Below are 18,349 nucleotides of genomic sequence, written 5' to 3' on the forward strand. Positions count from 1 at the left end.
GACAAAGGTGGAGTAAATGAGTATGAACCAAGGTGTATAAAATATGAAAAGTACTACTGTTCACTGCAGGTCCCCCGTTTGTTGGTTTTTTGGGACCTTTGCCTGACGCAGTCTCCATTCTGAATAAAGCTGTTGCGAGCAATGTGTGCTTGTGTTTGCTCCTTGCTTGCTCTGCCTAATGAGTAACAGGATCCATGAGCAATTGGACCATTGTCTCCTTAGTTGTTAGGTGCCACATGGACTTGGGGTCTGACAGTACCATCATTGCCAGAGTCACTTCAGCTTCAACCTGCCGGGTTTTGCAAGTTGTTCATCTCTCTTCCAGCTTCCAATACCTTCACTCCTGCCCCATATTGGAGTTTACAGCCTGTCTGCCTCCCTGACAACCTGGTGTCCCCAGGATACCCCAATGCCTTTATGGGCTGGGTAAGAAGGGGGGAAAAAAGAGCCTAGATAAGGGACCAGGGAGGGTGCTCAGACATAGACAGTGCTAGAAGCAATTCCCCAGTCCCAGAGAGGTTAAAGTCTACTTGAACAAAGTAGCACAGGATGAGAATGAGAAAGGTGGAATGGCTGGGAAAGAGGAAGAGCAAATGGCTATCCTTTGGAAACTCAAAGGGAGGGAGAACACAACATGAGATAGCAGGTGTCTTGAGCACAATGCCACGTTGTGTTCCAGAATCTCTACTTTGATTAAGAATACTGGGAAGAAAGTTTTCCAGAGGGTGATCCAGCCCCAGTCTAGAGTTAGTCTGAAATAGTAGCTTTGAGATGTTGCGTTTGCTGTAAAACTTGAAGGCTAACAATGATTAGTAAAGGACTAGCTCTGTTAGCTGACTCTCCTAAGGCCAGACTAGAGGTAATAGCTTTCTTGGGAAAGGCTGGCATTATATGCTCATTGTTCACAGCTCTGAGAAAGGAGTGAGATTCAGGGCTCTGTCAGTGGCAAAGCTCCCAGTTTAGACAGCATCTCTATCCCCCCCAATATCATACAGGTATGCTAGACTGCCTTGCAGACATGCAGAGACAAGCCAGGGCCATGGAGTTTCTCCTCCCACTTCTACAGACAGTGTAGTTCTGTGCTTGGCAGGATGGTGTGCACTGGTGCCAAGAGCATGGTGGAAACACAAGGGCTGCTCCTCCACATCAAAAAAACCCCCAACAACCCAGTTTTAAGTTTTAGGCACAGAAGCCTCTTTGTGCTTTATACACAGAGCCTGGAGGTTCTCATAAGCCACTTTTATTGCAGTGAGTGCTGTACATGAACTCAAAATCACCCTCCCAGCCAGGTGCTCCCAGTGTCCAGCTGTACAGACCTATCCCACACCAGCTGGACCACAATGCCCATTTCTGCTGGATGAGGCCCAAATAAGTTACCCGTGTCCCTGTGCTGTGCTCCCAGGCACTGGCTGTGGACAGGGCCACAACCAGGCCCTTATGTAATGCTCTTAGCAGTGCCCAGGCAAAAAAAATTCAAAGGCCCCTTGTGCTGGGGTACGGTCCGATTTCAAAACTCAAAGTCATTGCCCATGCCCATGCACTTTGGCAGGGATGAGTATCACTGCCTGGCAGGCTGGTTTAATCTGTTCTTCTCCAAGGCTAGGCCACCTCAGCATAGCATAGCAGTCTCCGAAGGCAGTGAGGCACACCTGCAGGAAGAGATCCAGGGGTCAGGATAGGAGAAGGCACAAAATTAGGGCACAATAACCCCACTTTTAGGCAGGCACAGGTCAAATACTACCCCTACATCATCACCAACTCATGTCATGTAGGCTTCTATGACAGAAGCCACCTGCCACAGGCATGGGTGGACCAGATCCAGGATTGCACAGGTGATATGACCATACTCCCTTTGGCTGTGTGGGACATGTGCAGTGAAAAGACCTCATTGCATGTGTGCTACATGACTGGAGTGGGGTGACTACAGCCCCTTGCTGTGAATACTATGAGTTCATGGGCACAGGGTCTGCTTGGCAAAATTCCTGCTTTCAGCTCTTCAGTTTGCTGCCATTTACTCTCTCTCCCTCCCCCACACCAGCCTCAGCCCCAGGACTGCAGGCAGACCAACTGCTTAGCTCAGACATCACAGCATACACAGAGCTCCCAGGAGGGTTTCTGCTGACAAGCTGGTGACCTTCAAGAGCTTGTTGGGCATGCAGGGTATAGCCAGAGGGAAGTCCCACCACACCACCAAGCCTCCTCTGGATCTTCCCCTGGCCACAAGGAAACCATCTCCCTTCTGCTTGATTCACTGCCGTGATGTGGACCACCCCCATTTGGATGGTGGAGCTAAGTCATGCCCCTCTCCAGGGAACCTCCATTGCTTTGCCCCATAAGGAAGTGCTGGAGGAAGTGACTGGCCTATCTGCCTGCTAGTAACTTTTACTTCTCAACCAGGCAGCAAGGAGCTCACCTCCCTGAGGACGGCTGGGGATCTGCCTGCCCTAGGACAGCAAACAAAGCACTTCAAGTGAACAGATTAAAGAGCTGCCTTGGACTATGCTGAACCAGTATGTTTTAGGGTGGAAATAGCCTAGCAAAGCCATGCTGCCAAACTCCCACATTAGTCTGGTCTACTTTTCCCCATTCAGCTGGCTCTGGGATATTGGGCAGCTTCCAGATTTCCATGTGCAAAGACCAGCCAGATCCATCATGCCAGATCTCCCTCCCTGCCTATCTGTACCCATTGTGCATTGCAACATGTAACCCTCTTTCCAGCTTGAGGACTCTCTCTGGGTCATGTCCCTGGAGGGATGCCACACCACTTTCTCTATGACTGAAAAGTCTGGACCACATCCCTTTCCAATGGCACCACTGGTTCTGCCAAGTAGCAGGACCAGCAATTTGGGGTAAGGGGCAACTTGCAGCAGTGTGGACCATGCTTCTGATACTAGAAAGGGCATCTCTGGGAATCTCGAAGTTTGCACGGACTGAGCAGCAGAGAGGTCTGAATGGAGAGTCATGGGTGGCAAGGTTATACAAGGCAGACATCTCAAAAGCTTTGAGCACAAAGCAGCAGAGGGAACACAGCCCAACATTAACACCCTCAGCTCTGGCTGGGCAGACTGGAGCCAGCTTCCCAGACAGCACTGCAAGGGCAGCCCCATCTCAACTAGCAGAAAGTCAGGGAGGCAGAAAGTCTGAGGGCAGACAGTCCCATCTCAGCTCCCCATTTATGTGGGCACAAGGTCCTCCCCACTATCCCAGAGACCCTCAGAGCTCTGCCAAAGACCCCAACTCCTTCCACACTGCTCAGACCTAAACCCTTGGTTTGGGCAGGCCAGCAGTGGCTTCTTGCCCTCCAAGGATCCCACCCCTGCAGCACTATGCTACTCCGAGATCCTTAAGGCTTTTGCCCATACCCCTGGCATTGCCTAGACGCTTCCTATCCTGGTAGAGTCAGGGCAGGGCACATATGGAGGGACTAGCACATCCTGGGAGAGGCAACAACCACTGTCAGCCTACTAGTGCCCAGGCCCTGGTGCCCTTTGCCAGGCAGTGCAGACGTTACTCACTCAATCTTGACCTCCAGCCGGTGGATGGTCTGCTTATCTAGGTAGCGGCAGAACAAGGAGAGGAGGTTGCTGGGGAGGACAAGAGGCTCCACCAGAGAGGTCTTGGGCACTTGGGACAGCTCCCTGGCAACCAGGAATACAGTGTCGGTCCTGAGGAGGGGACCAAACCCAGCAGTGAGCACCTGGCTGGCACAGCATGCACTGCAGAGACCCTCCACCCCCTCCCTGTGGTACCTCACCATTTCTCAAAGTCCCCGCTATGCGGCTCCAGGGGCACATCCGAGGAGAGCAGTTTCTCACCATGGCTCAGCAGCAAGTACAGAAGCGAGATCCCAAACTGCAGGAAAATGCATTTTGACAGCTCAGAGGAGGAAACACTGCCTCAGCCCCTCACAGCCTTATGCTACCTGGTCTGGGACCAAGACAGTAGGATTTCACCATGCCAGAAGGGCCAAATTCCTGAAAGTATCCTGGAGTCCCGCTCTCCATGCCAACTTCCTGGCCTAGACCTGGGACAGATGCCCCTCCTCCCAACTGCATACCCCTCTCCCCCCAAGATCTTTGCAGAGGGCATTACCCTAACCCAACACACCTGGTTCTTCAGGGCCATGGTGAGTGGCAACTCTATCGAGTCAGGTAGTGGTCTGGTCAGCTCCTGCAGGACCTCAATGAGCTCACTGAAGGTCATCTTGCCCACCATCTCACTGAGGGGGCCGTAGAGAACTGGAAGTGACTAACAGGGCAGAGAGGGGCCAGTAGCGGGTCAAGACCAACACCCGCTGGGATGAGCTGTATTCCTGACTCCTGGAATGTCCCCACCCTGACCCTGCTTCCACAGGGCATCTGCCTGTGCAAGAAAGGCTAGGAAGCTAAGCCAGCCAGTAAGTAGCACTGGGAAGTTTTGCAGAGCTGGAAGAGCATCTCCCCTTGCTATTACAGGGGATGTGGGATCATTCAGGGTTGTGCACCCACAAACCCTCTCAAGGGTGTTAGAGGAAAGTAGAAATCGCTCTTCAGAGACTAGGTCACATCCTGGTGCAGCTCCCTGACAGGACTCCCTTCTCCGGCTAGAACTGTTTTCTTTCAGTGGCACTGCCCCGCATCCCCCTCATACCACTGTCCCCAGTCAATGGGACCAGTCCCCTAAACCAGCTACCAGCCCCCTCCTACTTCCTTCTCCCAAGCTCCCTACCATTGGTCAGTCTCTGCAGTGCTTCCAGAAGGGCCTTTCTAGGGACTTATAAGTGGGTGCCGAGTGAACACAGGGGCCAAGCCCTTTGCTCAGCTCAGAGCAGGGAGTGGCATGAGGAGTGCATACTGGTGCCCTGACTGTACCCAGCTCCTCCTTGCCCCCTGCATGCTGTTACCTCATCTAGTACATCCTTCCTCATGAGGAATGGCAGGTGGCGGGTGATGGCAGCCAGGATCCCCTCGGCCTGCTCCCGCGCCAGGTGGGGCAGCAGCCGTGCCGTCAGCTTCTTGCCCTTCCGCACACACAGCACTTGCAGGAACTCATCCTCTGCCTCCCTGGAGGACAGGGGCTGGAGTTGGTGCAGACTCCATGGGAGCCACGACTCATCCCAGCCTGCAAAGGGACCTGAGGTCGCCAGCAAGGGAGACTGAGCGGGTTCTCTCAAACCCAGAATCTCCGAGACCTTCCTCCCACCAACTCTGTGGTGGTGGTTGGAGCTTCACCAAGGGATTGATACCTGCCCTCAGGCCATCCCTCCCTAGGGGCCAGAAGCATGCGGTGAGGTTGCACACTCATGCGCACCATCCGACTCACTCCTCACTGCCGCACGCCCCAATCTTCAGGGTGTGGAAGATGCGGCCCACTTCACGGCTCTTCTTCTCCCGGAAGCGCGGGTGCTGTTCCTCTGGTGCCAGGTTAATTTTCCGCTGTGTTTCCTCCACATCCAACAGCTGCAGAAACATCTGGAGAAACAGGACAAGTTAAGGTGGAGAGAGCCTTCATCAGCTCTACACATCCCTCTCCTCCCAGATAAGGAGCCTTCAACTTCATCCTGCAGTATTCAACCCAGTGACTACAGGGCAGGGCAGGGAATTTCACTGGGCAAGACACTCCAGCCAGGCAAGCAACTCCTGTCCACTAAGACACTGTCTCAGTCTGGGTGGAGACCAGGGGTCCTCAAGCCTAGTTTTACTGTATGCTCTCTGCTGAGATCCAACAGCTCTATTAGCTGAAGGAGAGACCATGGATCCTAAATTTGTTTTCCCAGAGTGTGCGCGTGTGTTGTCGGGGTGGGGGCAGGGAGGGGCACGCAGTGGAAAGATTTCAGCTGTTGTTAAGCCCTGTACTTTCCCAAATACAGGAGGCTTAACTACAAGATGTGTGGCACTGGGTAGGGGGGAAATGCATTTGTGTTCTGTTGGTTTTCGGTTTTTTTAAGCAAGAAAGGATCAGACTAGGCCAGTACTTGGTAAGCAAGACATCAAGGCACCACAGCAGGAGTCAAGTGAGATCCAGCACCCTGATTTTCTGTGCTCTTGTTGGTCCCAGGGGTTTCCAGGCCTTGTGATAATACAGACTGCCTTGGCACTTTAACCAAGTCACAGGCTATGAGCTCCAGATAGATCAACTCCACAGGGGACTGGTGGCATGGGCAAGGATTAACTCATCCACACCAGGACACACAAACCATCTAACTTTCAGAACAGCCCTAGGCAAGCAACTGAGAAAGAAGAATCTCCCAGCAGACAGGCCCCTATAAAGGTGCAACATCCCACTGCCAGGAGGCAATCCCACTGTGTAGAAAGGGAGGCAAAGGGGCCAAGAAGCCCTCTTTGCTAAACAGGGAAATCCAAGAAAGCCTAAAGGGCAAAAAAGGGGTATACAGGCTGTGGAAGCAGGGGGTAGCTACTAAGGAGTATACCTCCTTGGCTCCCACTTGCAGTGAATCAGTCAGGAAGGCCAAAGCAGCATTAGAACTTAAGATGGAGACAAAAATTAAGGGCAACAAGAAGTCCTTCTTCAGGTATATGGGGAGCAAAAAGGCAGTGCAGGGCAGCATAGCACCAATACAGGATAGACTAGGGCAGTTGATGACACAGGAGGGACAAAGCAGAGCTCTTCAATGAGTTTGCGCCTCTGTATTCTTGAACAGAGAAGATGAGAAGATCATCAAGGAGCACATTTGTGATGGGCCGGCATCCGAGATGATGCTCAGGGGCAATCAGCATGGATTTATTAGGGGGAGATCATGTCAGACCAACCTGATTGCCTTTTATGATCAGGTCACAAAGGCCATGGATGCAGGTGTCGCGGTGGATGTAGTCTTTCTGGACTTCAGCAAGGCCTTTGACACCGTCTCTCACCCCATCCTAATTAGTAAACTAGGCGACTGTGGCATAGATGCCTACACGGTCAGATGGATTGCAGATTGGCTGAAGGGTCGCACTCAGAGGGTGGTGGTGGATGGATCATATTCGACTTGGGGGGAGGTGGGTAGTGGAGCCCCCCAGGGCTCGGTCCTGGGCCCTGCGCTGTTCAATGTCTTCATCAGCGATCTTGATGTTGGGGTGGAGAGCAACCTGTTTAAATTCGCTGATGACACCAAAATTTGGGGGGAGGTGAGCACGCTAGCAGGGAGAGAGAGATTGCAGAAGGATCTGGATAGGTTACAGGGGTGGGCAGACAGGAACAGGATGCGTTTCAATACGGACAAGTGCAGGGTGCTGCACTTGGGTAGTAGGAACCAGCAGCACACTTATAAGATGGGGAGCTCCCTACTTGAGAGCACGGAGGCGGAAAGGGATCTTGGTGTCATTATTGACTCCAAGATGAACATGGGCCGACAATGCGAGGTCATGGTTGGCAGGGCTAACCGGACCTTGTCGTGCATCCACAGGTGCATCTCGAGTAGAGCCAGGGAGGTGATCCTCCCCCTCTATGCGACGCTGGTCAGGCCGCAGCTGGAGTATTGTGTCCAGTTCTGTGCGCCCCATTTCAGGAGGGATGTGGACAACATGGAGAGGGTCCAGAGGAGGGCCACCCGCATGATCCGGGGACAACAGGGCAGACCCTACAGTGAGAGACTGCGGGACTTGAACCTATTCAGCCTCCACAAGAGAAGGCTGAGGGGGGACCTGGTGACCGTCTATAAACTCACTAGGGGGAACCAGAAGGGTTTGGGGGAGACGCTGTTTCCCCTAGCCCCCGCTGGCATAACAAGGAGTAATGGGCACAAGTTGATGGAGAGGAGGTACAGATTGGACATCCGAAAAAACTACTTCACAGTTAGGGCGGCTAGGAGCTGGAACCAACTTCCAAGGGAGGTGGTGCTGGCCCCTACCCTGGGGATCTTTAAGAAGAGGCTGGATACTTACCTGGCTGGACTCATTTGAGTCCCGTTTTTGTTTTTAGGGTGAGTGGTTTTGTTTGTGTTTTTGGGTTGTTCTCCCGCCCTGGCGGGGGGTCGGGCTAGAAGATCTATTAGGTCCCTTCCGACCCTGAAACTATGAAACTATGAAACTATGAACACAGATCTAGACAAATCCCCCAAATGCATTACAGAATGAAGCAGGAGGAACACCAGACCACTTATTATCAGTGCCGACCTAGTAAAGAGACACTTGGCTGGATGTGTTTAAAAATCAGTGGGACTGGATGAGCTCCATCCAAGGGTGCTGAAAGAATTAGCCAGCGTCATAGCAGAGCCACTGGCACAGCTGTTTGAGCACTCATGGAGCTCAGGTGAGGTCCCAGAGGATTGGAAAAGGGCCAATTGTGGTCCCTATTTTCAAGAAGGGGAGGAAGGAGGATCCAGGTAACTATAGGCCAGTTAGCCTTACCTCTATCCTTGGGAAAACCCTTGAAAAAATTATCAAGGATCACATTTGTAGGAGTCCAGCAGGTAATAATGCTGAAGGGCAACAAACATGGGTTCATAGCAGGTAGATCCTGCCTGACTTACCTTGTTTCTTGTTATGACCAGGTCACAAAGTGCTTAGATGCAGGAGTCAACGTAGATGTCATCTACTTGGACTTTAAGAAGGCCTTCAACAAGGTATCCTATCCTAGTCTCATAAATTGAACAGCTATGCCATAGATGATTAGTCACATGGGTGGCAAATTGGCTTAAGGGTTGTACTCAGAGTGGTGGTAGACAGGTTGGTATCGACCTGGAAAGATGTGGGCAGTGGGGTCCCCCCCAAGACTCAGTCCTTGGGCCGATGCTGTTCAATATCTTCATCAATGACCTGGATAAGGGTGTGGAAAGCGCTCTTTCCAAATTTGCAGATGACAAGACTATGGGGCAAAGTAAACACACTGATGGGGAAAAAACTGAATCCAGGCAGACCTGGACAGGTTAGAGGATTGGGCAGAGAACAATAGGATGCAGTTCAACAAGTACAAATGCAAGGTGCTGCACCTAGGGAGAGGGAATCGCCAGCACACCTATAGGCTCAGGGATGACCTTCTCAGCAGCACAGCAGCAGAAAGATCTGTGTCATTGCCAACTCCAAGATGAATATAAAGTTGTCAATATGATGAAGTAATTAGAAGAGCTAACCACACTTTGTCATGCATTAGTAGGTGCACCACGAGCAGGTCCAGGGAGGTGATGCTTCCCCTTTATGCAGCACTGGTCAGGCTGCAGCTGAAGTACTGCATCCAATTCTGAGTGCCGCAATTCAAGAGGGATATGGACATCTCGAGTGGGTCCAGAGGAGGGCCATTCATATGGTTACAGGCCTGCAGGGAAGGCCCTATGAGAAAAGGCTGAGGGACCTGGATCTTTACAGCCTCTGCAAGAGAAGGCTGAGGGGGGTGGGAAATCTTGTGGCAGTATACCAATTCACTAGAGAGGGGTAAGCGGCAGCAGGGAATAGGATATGCTGTTTACCAGGGCACCCTCTCTGGAAAAACCAGGAACAATGGCCACAAGCTGATAGAAAGCAGATTTAGGTTGGACATCAGAAATAACTTTTTCCACCGTTAGGGTTGCCAGAATCTGGAACAGGCTTCCAAGGGAGGTGGTGCTCTCCCCTACTTTGTGGGGGTGGGGGGGTGTCTTCAAGAGACTAGACAAGCACCTGGCTGGGGTCACACGACTTCACCACTTTTTCCTGCCACAGGAGGGGGTCAGACTCAGTCTACTGAGGTCCCTTCCAACCCTAGCATCTATAAATCCCAGAGCACCTTCCAAGGCTGCTTGGAGGTGCTGTCAGACTTGTCCCCAGCTCACTTGGACCCACAGATGTCAGCCTTCCCTCCCCACAGAGGATCTCAGCACTAAGCAACTACACTCACCAAATCCAGACTTAGCAGGGCTGGAGACCTTAGAAAAGGAGCCAAAAGCAAGTTTCTAATGGCACCCACCTTTCAGCTGGATGGCTCCCAGCTCCCCACACAGCATCTCAGTGGGAGGAGGGATGCATTACTGAGAATGCCACAATAGGGCCCAACAAGTCCTCTCACCTTCTCGATCCTGTCCAGTGCTCGAAGCCTCTGGTTCCCTGCAGCCTTTGGATCCAGGAGGGAAGAAAGGAAAATAGTCACCACCTGCATGAGATGCAGCTGCCCTGGCATTGGAGGCTCTGCCCAGACTGCTACCAGAAAAGTATGGATAGCAGATGAGGGATGAGCTGGGGGCTCTGTATCCTGACACCAATTCCAGCTTGCCTGGGCAGGGTGGAGTCAGCAAAGCTTCCACCCAAGCAAGTTTTCCCTTGGAGAAAGGCCTCATTACCCAGCTCCTTAGCCCAGCTCAGCCCCAATGCTATGCTTAGCTACAGCCCTGTGCACCAGTGCCCTGCTAGCCACAGCAGCCTCTGGAGGGTTGAGCAAGAGGCCCCAGTCTCTCCAGTTAAGCCAGGAGGGGAAAACCTTTTTTTTTTTTTTTTTTTTTTTTTTTGCAGGTGTTCCACAAAATTAACCTCATGCCCTTCTTGAATGCCACCCTGATCTTGTTCGCTTACCTGCTCTGCTTTCTGCTCCCTGCCCTCTGTGCTGCCTATTCCCTCCCCAGTCTGCCACATGACACACAGGCTGCCCATGCCACTTGTAGCATCTGTGCTGCAGGTTGACAACTCCCGCTTTAAGTAAATTAGCCAGCAGCTAAGGCCATACTAAGACTCAGGGTGAACTCAGGGGCTGCTGGTCTGTTATGTGCCCAGGGCTCTGTGGGCAGTCCCCTACATACCTCTTCCAGTAGGGCATGGTGCACAGCATCAATGGCCCTGCGGGGGCTGTAGCACGTGGACATGGCAACCTGGCCCAGTGATCCTGCTATGCGCACCACTGGAAGAGACAGAGATGTAGTGTGCCTGGTCCCCCTGTAGCCCCACAGCTTGCTCAGGTCATATCTCATCACCCAAGCCCCTTACCAGAGTCGTAGGTCTCCATCTTCTGGATATAAGGTGTGACTAGCTTGGGAGGCTCCTGCTTGCTCCGGCCCCCAAAAAGCTCCTCCTCTGCCTGCTTTCGCTCCAACCGGTGGTAATATGCCTGCAAGCACAGGATGGCAGAGCAGTGGTGAGAGAGGGCAGAGTGGGAACAGCCCCATGGTGAATGACAGGAACTCTACCCTCCTGCTGGGGAGGAAGAGGGCAGAATTACTGGTTTGGCCACAGAAGCCCATGGCTCCTAGGGCTAGTGTGTATGGTTTAGCTCTCAGTTGGGATCTTAGCCCTCTGCCACCCGTGTCCTGCTATAGTACACCTGCTATAGGCCTGGTCAGGACAGACCAGATGCACTGAGATGCCAGCCCTGCTCTCAGTCCCAATACCTGGGCTGAGTGTTGGATATGAAGGCCTGGGGGACAGAGCCAGACTGGCTGAGGGGGGCAACCACTTGGTGGCTTCAACCTCCTCCTGCTGGGAGGATCTCCCCTTTAAGCATAGGGGCAGGTGGGAGAAACACTCAGCTGAGCCAGGTGAGGTGTGGGTGAAAGCCCAAGCTTCGCCCAGTTGGGGAGAGGCATGCAGCTGTCTCCCTTTTGAAGGGGAGAAGGCATTGGATCCTTCTGCTCACCTGGTAATAGTAGTCATCCAAGTGGGGATTCTCACTCTGCAACTGCATCATCTGCACCTTGATGACCCAGTCCTTCTCCTTGAGAGTCATGAGCCCAGCATAGGGGTCTGCCTTTGGGGACCAGGGCTTCTTGGGGGAGATGCTTCAGGCAAGAAACCACACCCCAGTGTTATTCCCTACAGATACAAACCCACATCACCCAGCCCCTCTCTTGCTACCCCACGTCCGTGGACCAGGCAGGTGGGCTATCTGGGGAAAATGGCCAAGGGGAACTGGGAAGCAGGGGAGGCATAGGGAAAGGGAACAGCACTGAGCAAATAAAATGGGACAGCCATCCTTTCACAGGACCCAGAAGTTTGAGTAAACATGCAGGTTGCTCCTTCCCTCCAGCCCTTGTCCACTTTGGGAGGGGATGGCCCCATTTCTCTGCATTGCGCCTGGGCCCACCGTCCCCAGTCCTAGATCCTCCCTTCTCAGGCTGAGCCGGTGAAGGCGGGTGCAGGATTCAGACAAGACTCCCCATACCAGAACTGACCCCACCATCAGGGTGTGTCCCACCCAGTTAACTGGTTTCCCCTGAAACTCTGGGTCTTCACCTGTCTCCCCTTGCTTGACCTCATTTGCATGGGAAAAGGGAGGCCAGACTTCTCCTCCTGCCCAGCTGCTCTTCACCCTTCCCTCCCCCCGACCTTTCCAGCCATGTAAGGATGTGGCAGTGGGAGTCACCCATAGAAGCAGGCTCTGCAGGGAGAACGCGCCTCAAGTCTACCAACAACTTTACCTCTGCACCTGCCCTCGCTGCTGCCGTTGGTTCAGGATCCGTTGATGCTGGGGGTGCAGCTGAGTCATGTGGCTGGGCACACTGCAAAGGAATCCAGGGGAGGGCAAGATCCAGTGACAAGGAAGGCCTGGCAGTGGGTGGCCACCAGGCAGAGAGCACAGCTGGCCACTGACTTTCACAGAAAGGCAGCTCCACCAGCAGGCTAAACTAACATCTGTGGGGTTTACCAGCCACACAATGCCTCCCCTAGCCCTCCATCCATCAGGGGCCTAGGGGTTCAGCTTTCATTTCAGAATAGTCTCTCTCCAGCTGTCTTCACCTGCCACAGTTGAGGGGATGGAGACTGCTTTCCCCCCTGGCCCTCCCTTCCAACACATTTAGGAACCGCAAGACTTGGATGTTGCACCTGCCAGCTCCATACCTGAACTTCCCTTGGAGGCCAGCTGATGGACTAAAGAAGAGTGAGGGGTCCAGAGAGGGTGACATGGGGCCGAAGCGCATACCCAAAGGCTGCGTTGGTGTCCTGATATTGGGTGACATGGGCCTGAAGGGCATTGGAGATGTGTACTCTGAGCTCTGAAAGGGGAGGAAAGAAGCATTAAGGACCTAGAGCAAGAACACCTCTTGAATACCTCTCCCAAAGGAGTCCACTGCCTTCCAGAATAGTCATGTTTGAGCCCCCTGTGCTCCTGCACCCACTGGCTCTTGATTAGATGGCAGGACCACTCATCTCACTGAGGGGACTGCAGAGAGTAGGATGGGGCAGAGAGGAACCTGCACAGGTAGCCAGAGACCACTTCTGGGACTTTGGCATTTTGCAGCAGATGCAGCCAGGATGGTGACTGGAGAAAGAACCTGATGCGGTCCTCATGCATATGGAGTCAGCAAGTGACCTATTCACAGGTCTCAGGAGCTGGCCCAGCGCCTGCCCACCCGCCTATGTCAGGAATCACCATCAATGCTGGCCTCTGCATCATCCAGGATGATGCATCCGAGGGGCTTGGGATGCCATGGGAAGGAGGACAGCCATGTTGTTTGGGAAGAGGAAGCCCAAAATTATGTACACAGAGCCCTTGCCTGGACATGCCCCAGAAGCCAAAAAGGAATGACTTTTGGGATTAAGAGGTGTTTGACTTGGACTAAGGGAGTTACTATGCAACCCACCTATGGAACTCCCTCCTGCAGGAGAAGAGTCCAGTAATAACCACCAGCTGATCCTCTCAACAAGAACTCTTCAGGAAAACTCCCGCAGATGTTACAAGCGCTGCTCCTGCCACTCAGTGCAGAAAGCTCTCCCAATTAAGACACTCAGGAGACACTCCCTGGTACAGAGCAGGACTTGCAGCCAGGCTGGTCAGGTTCAGTGCTTTGGCCAAAGCCTCCCATACAACCCCAGCAGGTGATGGGTTGGTTAGCTGCAACCCTGTCTAGTCCTTGTGTATTGGCACCCACAGGAGGCTGTGGCCAAGAGTAGCAGCAGCAGCCACCGCCACCACCCAGTGCCTTACCTGACTGGGAGTGAAGAGAGGAGAAGCTCTGCGGGGTGGCGTGAAGGGCCGAGGGGAGTACAGGGAGCGAGGCATCATGGGAGACTGCTGCACAGGAGACAGGGAGTGTTACTGGAAGCAGAGCTGTGGCAAGCTAATAGGTTGGGCCCAAGGTGCCAGGCACCCAAGGCCTGCCCAGCAGCGTGCCTTGCTATATCAGCATTCGTAGGTATAAATGAAATAGAACAGGAGGCACACAGGGATTTTACAGTAGTCTGGCTGCTGTAAGAGGGCAGCACAGCATGCAGGCTACCTCAGCAAGGTACAGAGAAACTCCAGAGAGAAGACTCTCAAGGCATAGCTTGCTCTTGGTTTCACATGCGACAGAAGAGGGGGAGATGGTCACAACAGGACAGACAACAGGAGTCCCTTACCTGCCGCATGAACCGCTGAGGGAAGGATTTAGGGGACATCATCCTGAAGTTTGGGCGCTTGAGTCCTGGGGAGCCTGGGTACCCTCTCTGCACTGGGGAGCCAAGGAAGTCCAGGCTCATGTGAGATGTGGGGGGGACCCTTTCCAGCACTTGAAGGATGGCTTTGTCCTATGGGGAACAGGGGAACACTATGAAAGAGCCATTGCATTATGTCCCAGGCACGCGGGGGATCCAAGGGAGAGAGGCTCTCACAATCCCTGCCATCCCCCCTACTAGGGACTAGGTTCCCTCACCACTGCTTGCTGACCCAAACAGATCAAACTTGTCCTTTAGGCCACCCATAATCCTGGGTGGAAGCATTAGCTAAGAGCAGCTGGGAGAACTGGCTAAGAGCAGCAGAGCGCAAACTCTAGTAGCCACCACAAGCATGCTAGGCCACAACTCCAAGCTATGTAAGTGGCTAACCATCTTCTCCTCGGAAAGCAGCTGAAAAGGCCTCCTCCCACACATGCCCAGGCCACGGGCTGGAGGGGGCACAGGCCAGAGAGAAGAGGACCTGCTCTGACAGAGCTCTTGCTACAGCCACTTCCTCTGGCTGGGGGCCATGAGAGGGGCCATGTTCTGTGCCTGGAGCAGGCTGGCTCTCCCAATCCCCTAAGGAGCTGTGCAGCTGGAGAAGTGTCAGCCCTACAAAGATCCCAAGCCCCACTGGAGCATCAGTTCAGCTGCACAGGGTAGGCAGTTTCTCTCCCATGAGCCTTTGTGCACTAGCCTGCTCTTGGAGAACCTCTCAATACCTCGAGATCCCATTTTCCCTCTATGCCAACAGACCTGCATCAAGCTCCTTCCCACTAGAGGAGCAGCTCCTGCAGGCCATGCTTAGAAGCCATCCAATGTCAGCCCTCCCCAAAACCCAGCAAGCACTTTGGCTTGGACCCTGGGTGCCCCCTGCTGCCCTAGAGGTACAGAGGGGCCCACAGTGCTGCAGCCTGCAGCCCTTCTGGATGCAGGAGAGAAGGCAAAGGGCAGTGCTCACCTCCAGCATGTGATGTGATGGGATACTGCCAGGGGATGAAGACCACACATCTGCAAGCACCTGGAAGGCAGCAGGAGCTAGTCAGGGGGAAAAAAAAAAAAGGACTCCCCAGGAAAAGATAGAGGGGCCAAAAGGGAGAATATCAGGGGGAGGACAGGGCACAGGCAGGAACAGCTTAAATGCCAGCCCCTGCCTGCAGAAGGCACTATGGGGACCTGAGCAGGAGTCATAGTTGTGCCAGAGAGCTCCCCCACTTCGTCCCAGGTTTCCCAGCATGGGAGCTATAGGGACACATAGGGAAGGAATCAGGCAGGAGGACCCACAATGTGGTGGGAAGCCTATATCCCCTCCCACGCCATCTAACCCTCCAGCAGGGAGCATTCTCTGGTAGGAGGCAGGAGCAGACATGGCCTGACTGAAGACAGGACGCTTGCTGCTTACCAAATCATCTGCTTTGTACCCTTCCCAGCTGGAGCCAATGCTGCTGTCCACAACTGCTGAGTCCAGACTCTGCAGGGCAAAGGCGAGAGCTTGAAAGGGCAGAGGAGACCAGCATTCAGCTCCCAGGGAGCAGGCAGCTGGAGGAGTCACCCCTGGATGCTGGGAAAGGGGCAAGCTTTCCCTTCTCTCCCTCCTGCTCCAGGGAGAGGGGTCAGGGACTTGCCCTGGAACCTAATAGCAAGAGCAGAGTTGGGGGAAGGACCGGGCTTAGCACCTGGCACCCTAGTGGCACGAGGGAGAAGGGGCCTGCAGCAGGAAAATGTTGTGCCACTTCCCAGCAGACCCCATGCCCCAGCTGGGATCCTCCCACTTGGATGAGGCACAGCCCAAGGCAATGGGCCAAGTCAGGCAGTTTCATAGTTGGTAGGGTCGGAAGAGACTTGACAGATCAAGTCCAACCCCCTGCCATGGCAGGAAAGAGTACTGGGGTCAAACAACCCTGGCAAGGTGTTCACTCAGCCTCCTCTTAAAGACCCCCAGGGTAGGAGCCAGCACCACTTCTCTTGGAAGCTGGTTCCAGATCCTAGCCGCCCGGACAGTGAAGTAGCACATCCTGATGTCTAGCCTGAATCTACCCTCTGCCAGCTTGTGACTTATTTCTTGTCACTCCTGGTAGTGCTCGGGGGAACAGGGACTCCCCCAATGCCTGCTGGTTCCCCCTGACTAGTTTGTAAACGGCCACTAGATCCCCCCTCAGCCTTCTCTTGTGGAGGCTGAACAGGTTCAGGTCAAGGTGAGATCCCTTGTCCAGAGGCACCAGAGCCAACCATGCTCCTAGACCCAGTCAGAGCTAGGGCTGGGCCTGGGCCTTACCTCCAGGGTGGGCTTGCCATGCACTGCTCTCATCACTGCTGGGTCTCCCAGGTCATTCTGCTCCTTGGAGTCCCCATCATCATGGTGCTGCTGCTCCTCTTCCTCCTGCTCATCATCGTCCTCCTCTTCATCCTCTTCTTCCTCCACCTCTACCTCTACCTCCTCATCTGCCCCTAGCTCTCCCTCTTCCTCCATGTCACCATAGTCCTCTAGCTGAGTCCCAGGCTCCCCTTCATGTTCTTCCTCTGCCTCATCCATCTCCTCCAGAATAGAAGGCTTCTCTTCTGCCTCAGGCCCAGGCTCCTCCACAGCCTTGCTCTCCTCATCCTCCTCCATCACTGTCCCTTCTTCAATACTCTTGTCCATGGGACTTAGCTCAGGGTCTTTATCTTGAGGGGCTGGAGCTTTGGCCACCTCCTCTTCCATGGAGTCTCGATCTTCAAAAGCAAGCAGAGCTCTAGTCAGGAGATGGGTCATTGGGGGACTGCCTGGCAGCTCCATGACAGACCCTTTGGGTAGTCTGAAGGGTTGCCTGAATAAGCTCTGCCTTTCCCCCCACCCCCACTGGTACCAGTCAAAAGCTAATGTAGTGGGGACCAGCTTTTTTGCCAGAAGTGCCACAAATTACCTCAGCACCCTTCTCAAGTGCCATCTGATCCCTTTCCTCTGCCTCACCTGCTACTCTGCTTTCTGAGTAACCCTGGCCCACCTGTTGCTCTTTCTGCTTCCTTCCAAGTGTGCAGCATGCCACACAGTCCGCCTGTTCCACAGGCTGTCCATACATTAGCTTAGGGGTGGCCATCAAGCCTCCTACTCTAACAATATGAAGACTCGGATCTCTGCACCATGAGCCTCTCCTCTCCCACCCCTCCCAGCCTACCTGCTAATATTGAAGCCTTCCTGGGCCCACAGTTATTTTTCCTCAAGACCAGAGCCCCTCCCTACCTAACCCAAAGGTCATGTCATTGTACAGGTCAATCTCTTCATCCTCCTCAGCCATTTCCTCCAGCAAAGGCGCATCTTCTGCCAGAAGGTAATCTTCTAGGACCTGGGAATGGACAGAGTGAGAGGAGCAACAGCATATCCCAGTCCCTTCATGAAGCTAAACGGTAGAGGCAGGAGACAGTACCACTTGCCTGCAGCCAGAGGCATGGGCTTCACGCAAAAGGAGCACCCCAGTATTGACAAAACACCCTTCCAAACAACTGCAGATGGGGCAATTCCCTGCTGGCCAGCTCAGGACCAGCTGTACTGCTCACATACCTCCAAGGTACTAACTGAAAAGTGAAAGGAGATGGTCCTACTTTTTGTAAACTTTCATCCCTCCCTGCATCAATCAGTAAGAGAGGCACCTTCCTTCAGTATGCTTTAAACCTTCAGGGCCCAATCCTGCCACAAGTTGCATAGGGTCAGAGAGTGCCAAGAAGCCCAGCGCAGGGGCCGGGGCAAGGGGCCCGACATGGAGCACGAGCCCACCGGGGCCTGGCAGGAGCGAGCTCGCGGGGAGCCGGCACCCGCAGGAGCGGCCGCACTTGGGCCACGGAGGAGAAGCTGCGGCAGAGGTGCCGGGGATCTGCGCGGGGGCAGGGGGACAGCGCAGGCGCCTCCCACCCTCCTCCTGCACCTCGGGGCGGGAGCGCGAAGCCGCGGAGCAAGAGGCACGTGCAGGTGTCCAACAGGGGCCGGGGCCGGGGCGCCCGGAGCTGCGAGCAGCCACCCTCGGGGCAAGGATGCCGCCACCCCGGGGCTTCCCCTGCACCACACCCCGCCCACAGCGCCGCGGGGC

At 54.1% G+C, this 18,349-nt stretch overlaps 1 protein-coding gene across 5 annotated transcripts in view; it reads right to left on the minus strand.

Moving 5' to 3' along the window:
• Positions 1 to 1,115: 1,115 nt before the first annotated feature.
• The window catches only part of PATL2 (PAT1 homolog 2), a 17,449-nt gene continuing 215 nt past the window's right edge, over positions 1,116 to 18,349 (minus strand). The window contains exons 2-19 of one of the 5 annotated variants that reach the window (XM_006020265.3): positions 17,509 to 17,611; positions 16,564 to 17,000; positions 15,691 to 15,759; positions 15,250 to 15,309; positions 14,214 to 14,381; positions 13,801 to 13,884; positions 12,714 to 12,868; positions 12,293 to 12,373; positions 11,512 to 11,653; positions 10,866 to 10,986; positions 10,682 to 10,779; positions 9,958 to 10,002; positions 5,302 to 5,450; positions 4,883 to 5,042; positions 4,108 to 4,248; positions 3,755 to 3,852; positions 3,516 to 3,665; positions 1,116 to 1,649 (exon numbers count right to left, since the gene is read on the minus strand). In XM_006020265.3, coding sequence (XP_006020327.1) covers positions 1,610 to 1,649; positions 3,516 to 3,665; positions 3,755 to 3,852; positions 4,108 to 4,248; positions 4,883 to 5,042; positions 5,302 to 5,450; positions 9,958 to 10,002; positions 10,682 to 10,779; positions 10,866 to 10,986; positions 11,512 to 11,653; positions 12,293 to 12,373; positions 12,714 to 12,868; positions 13,801 to 13,884; positions 14,214 to 14,381; positions 15,250 to 15,309; positions 15,691 to 15,759; positions 16,564 to 17,000; positions 17,509 to 17,611 — 2,301 coding nt within the window. In that variant the 3' untranslated portion in view covers positions 1,116 to 1,609. Of the gene's footprint in view, positions 1,650 to 3,515; positions 3,666 to 3,754; positions 3,853 to 4,107; positions 4,249 to 4,882; positions 5,043 to 5,301; positions 5,451 to 9,957; positions 10,003 to 10,681; positions 10,780 to 10,865; positions 10,987 to 11,511; positions 11,654 to 12,292; positions 12,374 to 12,713; positions 12,869 to 13,800; positions 13,888 to 14,213; positions 14,382 to 15,249; positions 15,310 to 15,690; positions 15,760 to 16,563; positions 17,001 to 17,508; positions 17,612 to 18,349 lie in introns of all 5 variants that reach the window. The other 4 variants (XM_025199913.1, XM_006020264.3, XM_025199914.1 and 1 more) reach the window with 4 other exon arrangements.

Source organism: Alligator sinensis, unplaced genomic scaffold (assembly GCF_000455745.1).
Source record: "Alligator sinensis unplaced genomic scaffold, ASM45574v1 scaffold1097_1, whole genome shotgun sequence".
Lineage (NCBI taxonomy): Eukaryota > Metazoa > Chordata > Crocodylia > Alligatoridae > Alligator > Alligator sinensis.